General features: G+C 34.8%; 1 protein-coding gene across 1 annotated transcript; it reads right to left on the bottom strand.

The window, feature by feature from the left end:
* Positions 1 to 4993: 4993 nt before the first annotated feature.
* LOC132175395 (NAC domain-containing protein 7) lies at positions 4994 to 10722 on the bottom strand. The gene is made up of 4 exons (XM_059587338.2): positions 10119 to 10722; positions 6340 to 6520; positions 5958 to 6229; positions 4994 to 5644 (listed from the first exon to the last, which is right to left on the bottom strand). Exons 2-4 carry the CDS (start codon positions 6497 to 6499, stop codon positions 5078 to 5080), a joined length of 999 nt encoding a protein of 332 aa, XP_059443321.1. The 5' UTR covers positions 6500 to 6520; positions 10119 to 10722; the 3' UTR covers positions 4994 to 5077.
* Positions 10723 to 12087: the final 1365 nt, after the last annotated feature.

Below are 12087 nucleotides of genomic sequence, written 5' to 3'. Positions count from 1 at the left end.
TATTAGCATCCATTGCAAAGTGGACGCTAATAAGGTCGTTGCTAAAGCTCACATTTCTTGTGCAAGGCATAAAGCCATATACTATTAGATCACTACATAAAATATTTGAAGTCTTCTATTCACTTTGTCAAAATGGTTGTTCTATAATTAGTCTTCGTTCTTGAAAGTGCGTCATTAATGAAAGTAGATGCTATAGTCTAATCTTGAGAGGTTGCGTGCCGATAGATCCAATCGCACCGAGTTACATCTTTTGGGAGGTACGAATCGACCTTTAAAGACAACATTCTTGCATGATTCTATAGCATTGTGAGATCTTTACATACTCCACTTTTCGTCTCTTGTAATTTATTTATTATATTGTTAATTTTTAGATTTGTATTATTTTATTTCAATAAGAATTGTTTACACCATCCAAAATTATTTTCAACATTTCTGATTCAACATAATTGTGGGGACGATGTCGTGGAACGCGACCTCCAATAATTGCTGGTGTGGCACAGGTTGTGCAACTTGTGCTACTGAGTTTTGGTGGTTGGGGCTGTTTGCCGGCCTTGGGTTTGGCGCGGCCTCCAATAATTGCTGCTATGGCACGGGTTGTGCAGCTTCTGCTGCTAAGTTTTGGTGGTTGGGACTGTTTGCGGGTCTTGGGTTAGGCAAGTAGGGTTGACTCATGAGATGGAATTTGTACCGAGTTTTGTCGTGAAAAATAACTCAATTCCTTGGTTTCTTTCTCTAGATGACATGAAGACTCATCATGGCATTTAGCAAACTGTGCTGAAAACTCACCAAGGAATATGGCGAAGTGTGCTTAAAGCTCCTTCAAGATATGTTGAATGGAATCAGTAGTTTGGGTTAACTTCTGAATGGACTCTTTGACCTCCAGCATATCGACTTCTAGCTTTTGGATCCACTCTTCGTCTGTAGCCATGGCAGCGATTTTGGTTTAGTGGGAGGTGGATGGTGGTAATGGCTATGGAATTTTTCGGTAGGGTTGTCGCAATGGCTCGTTGGGGATATTTTATAGTTTGTGCAAAATTGGATTGGAACAGCTCTAATACCAATTGATAGGTAATTTCTGATGAAATGGATGAATGTGAAAATGAGAATGGAAATAGTATTAATAATGAACTCCAATTAGGGCAGAAGACAACTACAAGCAAATCCAATTGGGGCTAGATACAAACCACAAAGATATACGTCTAATTCATTCTCTGCTTTCATTAATAAGCAAATGATCTTTAAATAGAAATACAAATAGATAACGCTTAAAGTGATAACACCTAAAGTTTTAATATTCAAATTCAAATAAACTATAACTCTAATAACCTGATCTTAATATTAAATAATAATACTAATTTAAATAATCTAATCTTAATAAATTAGAATTACATTCCAATTCAACTACTTCCTATCTAATCATAACCTTCTTATCCCTATCAAGAGAGGTCTCATGAAAGCACACAGCAAAGAAGTCGTGGACAACCCTATCATGGTTGAAACAATCAATTGAAGAAACAAGCCAATCAATATATAGTTGCGTAGTCTTTACTTTTCTCCCCTTTCTTTTATTAAAAAAAAAAAAAAAAAGGGAGAGGAAGAAAGTGGACCAGTACTGAACACCACTCGGCACTCGAACGACAAAGAATGAAACATCAATCAATGAGCAAAGAAATACCTGTCTCCTTTATGGTATCCCCCAAGCATTTCCCTTTCCAATTAGTGAATATTGCTCCCTCTTAGCCTGTCAACTCTCTTTCCCCTTGTCCTCTTTGTCCTACTTTTCCTAAAACCTTGCATCCCTACGACAACTTATTAATTGAACTGCCATCTCCTTCTATGGAAACTAATAGATAACATAAGTACCTGGGTGATTTTTTTCTTGTCCGCGACAGCTTATTTTTAGAATGCTGATTGTTTCTAGCTAGCTAGTTGGTTCCTCAATTGCTGTGTTTGAGGGATTCGTGTGGGCCTGCTTGTGATGTAGGCCATGTGTCCTTTTTCTTTATTGATCTTTTGTTCTTCTATTAATAAAGCTTACTCATCTAATTAATGGACAAAAAAGAAAAAGAATAACCATATCACAAAAGAAAATGTCATGCACATATTGAGCCTTAAATCGAGCAAAATAAAGAGTAAACGGTTAATATATAGAATACTGTATTGGATCTATCATCTATATACATTGATTTAATTAACTTTTGATTAGAGTTGAAATGATCATGTTCTCCTATATAACAAGTGCATGGTGATCTATATGTATAAACTTTATTTCAGCCTGGCCACCTAGTTTTTAGGTACAAGTGATCGTGCTAGATCTAGCTCACTCAGACAAATGTACATTTCATTGAATCGGATCACCAAGACTGGCTTGGAAGACTTGTGAAAGAAACCTTAATTTCAGTCAAAACAGTAGAACCCTCAGACAATCATCACTAGTATGTTCTTGTACCTTTACTCTTTAAGTGTACGTAACATAATGGCCCAAAGAAAAACAAAGGCCCCCAAGAGCCTCTATTAATTAGTTCAAATTAAACATCGTCATTAGTCAGTGAAAGGCCTCAATGTAACATATATAATGCCATTAGCTTCCTCTATTTGGTTGATAATTTGTGACATTAAATTGGCAAATATAGGTTGTACAGTTGGTGAAACAAATGGAAAAAGGAAATAGAAGAAAAGAAGAAGTGATAGATACAGAGGATTAATGAACTGAAAAAAGTATGTTCTATCTTGAGGATTGTTTAATCACAACATGTCAGATATTGATATCAAACAATAGAGAAAAGCTGGCATGAGAGTAAATTTCTCGGGGATATAGGGAGCCAATTAAGGAAGCACATGAATGATGCTGTCTCACATGCAGTTGTTTCACATGGTTAATTAATAATGTTGGCTTACTTACTCTCCAAACAATATTTTAAAAAAACCTTAATAATTAATATTCAGTCACGCACTGCATTAAATGCCTGACAGAAAATGAAAGCCATCTCTTTGTTATGCCTTTTATCGCAAGTGACGCAAGAATAAAGCTAAGAAGAAACAGTACTAAACCCTACTGGACGTCAAACTTTCCAAGTCTTTTTTAAGGGGTCCTCTTGCTCAGGCGTGCTCTCTCTCTCTCTCTCTCTCTCTCTCTCCAATAAAGAGTCCATGAGATCACGCCCAATCGTTATGTCTCTTACGAAACATTCATTGATTAGAAGGCATTTTCATGCCTGACTTCTACCCAAGCAAGAAAATCCTATATATAATAAGGTCAATATCCAAGCAACCAAATAAATACCCTTTTTCTTGTTCGTTAGATCCATTATGTGTAAGAATAGCCTTAAACTTTGACCGCCCTGCTACCTGTTGCTATATATTTAAAACCAGGTGGAGTTTTCAAACATACTTGTGCAGGCAGACAACTGGAATTGTATCACAACCTGCAGTTATACTAGAGGGATGGTTGAAATTTTGCATCTATATTGGTAAGCTGTGAGTAGCTGTGATTTTAGTTCAAGTTCAAATCTAGGGGAACCACTGTTTTCCTCCGTAGCTCCTGGCATGGCTTCATTTCACAGCCAACTTCTTGCACAGGTAATTGCTATAAAAGGTAGGAAGAGTTTTGCGGAATTTGGCATTGTTAGTACTCTACATATATATGGGATTCAACGGTTAGCAGGTATATCTTTGTGAAAGACAAATGGAATGTTAAAAGTTACTTGCAACAACTATACTTTTTAATGCATATATATCTCTTGTTATAGTGAACATTAATTATTTCGATAGCTTCTATCTTCAATGCCTATCTCTTTCATATATAGCACCCGTTGATTCAGTGACTCATAGGGCTTCCCTCAGCTCAGTGTTTTAATTTGGTTCCCAATCAACTAGGCTATTATGTGGATTCTTTTGAACAATACATCTGGAATTACCAGTACTCATTGATTCTGCTGCGAATCCTCCTGAAAGAGAGGAGTGACTTCAGAAACGCAACTCTTTGCTCACTACTCTTCATAGTTCATAGACACCTCCTTCCGCGCATGGAGTGCATGCATCCTCGGTAGGAGCAATATCAGCGCGGCCATGCGTATTGCCTTTAGGAAATGTTTCATAACACACATGTATATATATATATAATACACACATAATACACAGGTATGCGTGCTTTTAGAATCCCATTAACATTTTAATGGGAGCTATTATATTAATTGGAGGTGCTCAAGTAGCCACTACTCTCGTAAAACGCTCTTCTGGGCATGAAACTGACTTCGATGAATTACTGGAATCTAGTTGATGATATGGTTCCTCAATTATCTCAAGTACGTGATCTGCCTCATTTTCTCCCTAAAATATAATAATACAAAGAATGACCATTAACGAAGGGCCGGAACATTTGAAATAAGTCAGCAAATGCTAAGAATTTTTATTTACAGTTGTATAGTTGCTCCATCGTTTGATATCCAACACTAAATAATTATTGATATCCTGCATGCAGCTTTCAACATCGATCTTCGATCGGTGACCGTTGATTTTTGGTGCTTTCATTAACTGACATGCATGGCGACTCATGTAGGTAGTGAAATAGTACTAGTCTTCATTGACAAACATATATAGATATAGCAGTACAGGGGGGGGGGGGGGGGGGGGGGGGGTGGGGTTGGTGGGGTGAAGACAGTTGTTGGATCGATCAGAAAATCAAAAACTAGAAATCCTTGTTTAATGCTTCTTCATGTACAAAGTAAGTAGAACTTATGTAATTATACCAAGGGTTACATGATAAAACTTTTCATCGAAAGCAAATTAAGTTGTAATATTAAGGAAACTTACATTCAACATTCACCGATCGAGTTAATTAGTCCCAACAGCTCTCGGCCGGCCATGAGTTCACATAATATATGTACTAGTTTATTTTTCGTAGGTATTTATTTTTTATTTTTTCGTAGGTATATTTGGTCTCTACCTATATATATATATATATATAGTTGCCCAGTGTCAATCAACACAAAGGGAACCAAAAGACTCCAATAGCTAAAATTAAGCAATACCATTTTTAGTTTTATTATGTACAGAAACCTGGATTAGTATGCATCATCTAATTATCATAGTATATTTTCTCACTTCCACGCGCACAGATCAAGGTGGTGGATGTGGAGGCAAATTCGTCTGTAATTTCTGGCCTTTTGGAGTCATTTGACAACATATTGATGTGTTCCGCCACATTAAAAACAGCTGTACTAGTGGCCTTGGAAGCATCTTGATCCTCACTGCTGAGCTGAGATGCAACGAATTTGTCAAGGACTCGCCAATCAGTGACTTGATCCACCGCTTGCTCGCTGTTGCTGTAGAATGAGTTCATGTGCTCTTCTTGCGTGAGGGTTGAGCACTGCAAAGCGCTTCCATATGGGAGAAGTGATTGAGGAATAATTTTGGGGCTTTCTAGTTGAGGGAGTTGGAGGAAATTATTTGGCATGTTGTATTGAAACTCAGGCTCTTGCTTGCATTGATAGTGGTAGGATGTAAAAGGCCCTGGGGAGTCCAGTTCTGGCATGAACGACACTTGCTCATCATACCAACATGCTGACTCATACTGATCCCCTACTTTCCGCACTGCTGTCATTCGTTTCTTGAACACCCTGCACACAACCCATCCTTCTTCCTGCTGCATATCACAAGCATATATATATATGATTAATTAGTCTATCAAAACGCCCCAGTTTTGCAGTCAAATTAGAGAGAGACACTCATATATATTTCATGTTATTATTGTGTCCTATCATATATATCTTACCCCTGTGCATGGATGCATGGGAGGTGGTGTGCGTCTGTAATGTATTATATCATATCATACAATATTTCATGTTATATACGTAGACATTATGTAATTTAACCAAAACCAATATATGTATAAAATATATTCAGATGTTTATGTACGTGCCATTGGAATTATATATATATATATATATATGACTTGCCTGGGGAGTTCCATTTTCATTTGTCTCTAGTCGATACTCATGCATGATCCAATCTGACTTTTGTCCATTAGGAGCTCGTCCTTTATAAAAAACTAAAGTCTTTCTCATGCCAATTAGGCTATGCCTAGAGTAAATAGCCTTGTCCCTTCCAGTAGCTTTCCAGAATCCTGCTTTTGTAGCTCTATTTGTGCGTGTTCCAGTTGGATACTTCTTGTCTTTATGGCTAAAGAAATACCATTCATTCTGCTCTTCACTTCCTATTTTGCACAGTTCTGTCCAAATAATTAGCAAACAAGCTCAATCAATATGAATGACTTATATGATTAATATCTAAACTAACTTCATTTTCTTTTTTTCAAACTTTAAGCTCCAAATTCAATACCTTGAAGATCCCACGGTTCAATTTTGTAAAGATCAACATCTTTGATGACATCTAGATCAATCCTCTTAGAAGCAATCTTTTTTCTGAGGTAATAATCAACAAGTTCTTCATCTGTCGGATGGAATCTGAAGCCCGGGGGAACATGTGAAAAGGTATTCATATTCACGCAACAACTTGAAACCTGCACTTTTTAACGATAAACCCTATATATATCAGCTGTACGACCCATCTATGGTTTGAAAAAGAATGTAAAAGTTGAAAGACTACTTACTAGATACGTAGCTGGAGTAGCTACATAGGAACAGTAATGAATGTTGCTTAACTATAATAATAATATGCTAAACCCTGGAGTAGCTAATTAAGATTGCACTCAACTTAATTATAAAACTTAACTGAGATTGTGAGAGGAAAAGGCATATATAAAACAAAGGTGAGTGCAACTACAACAAGCATTGGAGAAATGTAATGCATGCAGTTGGATCTATAATCCTTAGATTGTTAGGATAGTTACTTGAAATTTATATATATATATATATATATATATATATATTGATGAATGAGTAACTTTAATTAACAAAACAACTAAACACTTTACAAAGAAAAGTTATAGCACTAAGCTAAAGCTGAAAACACTTAAACAATCAGATAAAATGTCCACAAAAATTAAACCAATATTCCATCTATACCCAAGCACTACAAAGAATATATCATTTCTTGTAGTCTTTTTAAATCTACCTTTTGTAGCAATATTTGTCACATATAAACGAAGAATAGTTTAAAATGATGTACAAGATGTTTGTTTTCTCAAGTTTAATATGTCCTACTCAGAAAATATGTTGAGTGGAGAGATCATATAAATTGCTCCAGTGTGATCACATATTGGACATCCTTTTGTTTTTTTTGGCATATAGTGTCCCATAGACCTAATTTAGCAAATAAAGAAGTAATTAATATGATGCATGGCAGAAACATTTATGTCATTCCACTGGCCAGCAAACAAGAAGAGGTTAGATTTCTTCACATCCCAAAGTAAAGAAATAATGAGTCATTATATCAAGTCAATAACATTAAATCGAAATGCTTTTGTAAAGGTACCAGCATCCATCCAATTATTTCATCAAAATCAGACCAACAAATGTAAAGTACTTATAAGATATATCCTCTCAATTTCTCTCTCTTATTTCATAATCTACAAACACCTTGGAAAGAAAACTGCCTAATATTATACGGGGGAAATGCTTTGGGGCTAAAATCTAACTTTAACAGTTGCTTTTGAAGGAACAAATGAAAAATATTTTTCAAAAAATGTCAGCCTCATAGAAGGCCTGTATTCTCTGGATGAGTTCTTCAAGGATTTTTAATCTGCCACAATAAACCCACCCTTATGATTAATCATGTCAAATGCTCTCCATATTTTTGTTATACGGAGATAAAATAAATAGAAGCTTGTAGTTCTTGGTAATCTACATCATCTAAACCAAACAAGGGATTTGATAATTGGAAAAAAAAAAAAATATGACAAAAAACAACAACAGAGAATTAACATGGGACTATATATTATAATTAGAGATGATGAAAATAAACTGTGATTCGAAGACAAGTTACTAGTATGGAGAGAATTACCACGTTCAGCTTCTTTAGGGTCATCGTGCTTTTGTGGTGCATAACAGTCAAGTTTAACTCCATGTTCAATAGATCAGGATTAATTGAAACTAAGAAATAATCTTCATTCTAGTCATGTACCTCCTTTCTCTCACAATTATATTCTGGATTGCAACTTCTTTTTAGGTCTAGGTCTAAAGACTAATTAAAAATAAAATAAAAAAATTGTAGAAAGAACACCATAATTGTAATTATCTATCACATATCAATCAAAATTCATCTTCTTTCACAATAAAACAAATCATTGATGAGAAACTTCTCTTAGAAAATGTCCTAAATCAGCAAATAACTATGCAGTTCTGTCTAAATTAATCACTGCGCATTCATATATATACAATGTAGCGCATGAATTGATCGAAAATAAAAAAATAAAAAAGGAAGAACATGCAGTACGTCAATCCGACTTCCATAATCATCCAATGGAAGCTTACTTAAATTTGTTTTGTTGATAAAAGTTGTACTATACTACGCAAAAGAAAGCTTCTCTTACACATCGCTATGGTTAACATGATGAAATATTGTGAGTGCAATCTCTTTGTTGTCTAACTAATTATATTTATAAGCTTTGGTTGATTGTAAGGATGAAAGAATAAAATACTTCAGATTCAAAAGAAGTATTATTAAGAAAAATCTGAATAAAGGTTAATCATAAGTGGACAAATTAAAATAAAATTAAAAAAAAAAACACTATTTTTTTTGTTTTTATTTACATAATATTCAAGAATGGATCAGTTATTACAATTGCTATATCTGCATAACACTAATCCCTGATTGTTAGAATCCTAGATTATTATAGAATTATAAATCCTAGCAGTTTCTTCTTAAAATTGTAAAGCCTTCTAGGATCCTAGCTCATTAAGATTGTGATTTATATTCTTTTTCTATTTATGAATACTATTTTCTCTAAGAATATTTTTCTCATAAATAAAGCCCATGTCAATAGGCTTTTTACATTATATCCAAATAAGTTGGAAGTTTAATTTATAAAGACTGAGAGCAACCAAAAAATTGTATTTTTCTTTGATATTAGATAAAAAGAAATATGGTTTTAATTTGCTACTCATGAATGTAGACAACATTACTGTACCCTGTTAAATTCTTGATTTTCTTTTTCTTTATTAATTACTACTTTTCTAGTGCGTGTGCTATGAATTCTAACACGGATAATGCCAATTACTTTGGATAAAGATGAAGTTTACCTTTCCCACATTCATGTAACAAATACATGCATACATAAAAGTTGGATGCATATATGTATGTAGAAAGTTTTATCCCACACATTAAAGTTTGAGTTTCAGATAGGAATAGAGATATTCAATCAATTTTCATCAACTCTTACGTACCCTGTGTAATATAAAGAGTCAATTAACAAAATAACAAAGGTATTATAGTAGATCATACAAATGATCAAACTTTTCCTTAAATTGGTAACAAAGACGACATTTTGTAGCACCTTGCTTGGTGTTGAATGCTACGTACAACTTTTGATATACATCTTTGATTCAGTCTAAATACGTAATAAATAAGACTCAGAAAAGCCAAAGAATGAATAATAATGCAAGAAATTAAACATCATGATTTCTCAATATGCAAGGTGCAGGATAATTTGAAGCAAATAAACCCATATATTCTTGATCACCACTATCACATGAATCTAGAGTATGAATTTCATGAATATATGAAGTGAGATCGAAATGCAAAACAACTCAAAGCTAGAATAGGTTTAAAAACACGTAGGGTTAATAAAATGGATTCACCTTACGTATTTTCATCTACAGATTTTAGAGAAACATTGAGAAATCTGAGTGTGGATAAACGTGTACGTCAACTAACATCTTCAATGAAAGCACATATATCTAAAAAGTCAAACATCAAGATCAACCTCAAACCATTCCAAAACCATCTGAAGACACCCACAATGTTGAATATATAGTTTTTTATGTTCTTTTGGCTAATTCTGTTATCCATCTAACTATATATGTCTTAATTACCACATGAAATGATCATTCAAAAAATATTCACATAAAAGATCCGAATGAATCACGAAAAGAAAATTCAAAAGCCATATGCATAAAAAGAAGAAGAAGAAGAAGAAGAAGCTCACGGCAGCACACAACCTTGATAATCTTCCAATCTATAACTTCTCTCCTCCGATCTGGTTGAACACAACCACGTATCCAGCTATCAGCTTAAAGCCAAAAGACTTTTACAGGCCCACCGAACCAGACAAAGAAACACAGAAAGAGAGGAACAAGAAAGATAGGATAGAATAAAGTGATCCTCGGGAATTGAAGTGGAACTCCAACTATTGTACCCTCAAAATCTGTCTCGTAGCTGTCGAGAGAGAGAGAGAGAGAGAGATCAGATCCCGAGGAATGGAAAAGAAACCAAGGAAAGGAAAGTGGGGGAAAAGGAAAAGGAAAGGCATGTGGAATGGAAACACAGAGAAGAGAGAGGGTTAAATAGGACGCAAAGACAAAAACCAAAACTAACACATGCCCTAACAATCCATCCCTCTCATACTTTCTCTCTCCTTATCTTTTAAGCGGAAGCTTGATTGCTGCAAAAGCTTTGCGCGAAAAAAGGGAGGCGCTAAAATGGCTCAAGAATAAGCTAGAGAATTAAGTTTAGAAAGAGAGAGAGAGAGAGAGAGAGAGAGAGAGATGACAACCTTCATCAACTCCCACCAGCAACTGATAAAGACCAGAAAAAGAATGTTGTGCTCTTTCAGGTTGCCCGAGAGAGAGAGAGAAAGGGGGTGGGGAAGAAGATCAAACGGTGAGCATGAGTTGGGCTACTTAAAAGAACTTGACACGACCAGAAAGTGTCTTGAAGAAATTAATTGACATTAATGTATTATGGTGATGATGATAGGTAATCATCAGTGGGTGATATTTTGGTGGTGACCTTGAGCTGAACATCCTCCCGCCAAAAGATACTCTCTCTCTCTCTCTGTCTCGACTTCTAATTTGCTATTGTTTTCTTTCCATTCGATTCGACACGGCGTGATGTACACGATCAGATTAATAATGATAGGGTTATGGCCCTTCTAGATCATACTTGTTCTTCATTTTTCCAATAAATACTTTGAAGCCCTCACTCTCCTGATTCAGTTTTATTATTATTCACGTCAATTTTGAAGTCTATTTTATAGGCTTTTTCCCTTTGGTAACATTTCTTAAGATCTCTTGTACTTTTTTTTTTTTCATGTGAATTCTATAGTAAGAATTGAAGGGAATCAATTCATATTAGCTCATGAAGGTGCAGTGTAATTCATGATACCAAGATTCTACTTGAACTTGTGGACCGACCAATCCCTGTATTTGTTAAAGTTTAGTAAGGTAAGAGTTACGTTCTCAGGGAATAATTCAATTAGTTAGAGATTACGTTTCATGAAGCAAAGGTCACTAGTTTGACTCCACCATTTTTCTCCCCTTATTCCGACATGTTAAAAAAAAAAAAAAAAAAAAAAAAAATACAAGTAAAGTAAGCTTTACACTATGACCCTTGTGCTCATAGTAAATTATTTTGTATATCGATCAAAATGAAAAGGTGTTAAGTTTCTTATGCTAATAGTAAAGCCCATTTAATACATTTCACACCATACATTAACATTGCCTAATCTTTTTAATAATTTTTTTATGAGCAAACTATGTTTCAGGTTATTATATAACGAGTAATGCTACATTTTACACTAATTAACGTAACGTATTTTAAGTACTAATATAAGTAGACACTTCAAACACATTAGGTCAAACAATATAAAATGAGTATAATAAATCAATGTAAATAATAGCATTAATATTACTATGCACCTATAAAACTAGCATCACCCAACATCCTTCCTACAAGGTCCTAAACCTTGTTTGGCAAGAAAGCATTGATCACATACATAATTTTAATTTTACTTACGTTACTAAATATCTTGTTATGTCAGCAAACTATAATATGACGAAGCGCGTGGCATTGGTATACAGTAGAAATATCTTCACATTCAGCGGGAAGCCGTGTTGCCGCACAGTTGGCGATGTCATTGGCCACCTTCAAGCAGCGAGAGCTCGAGCCCACGAAAAGTGCAACTAATTA

This window comes from Corylus avellana, chromosome 3 (assembly GCF_965113065.1).
Source record: "Corylus avellana chromosome 3, dhCorAvel1.hap1.2, whole genome shotgun sequence".
NCBI lineage: Eukaryota > Viridiplantae > Streptophyta > Magnoliopsida > Fagales > Betulaceae > Corylus > Corylus avellana.
Note: the sequence above shows the minus strand (reverse complement) of the source record. Positions and strands in the feature narration are given on the sequence as shown.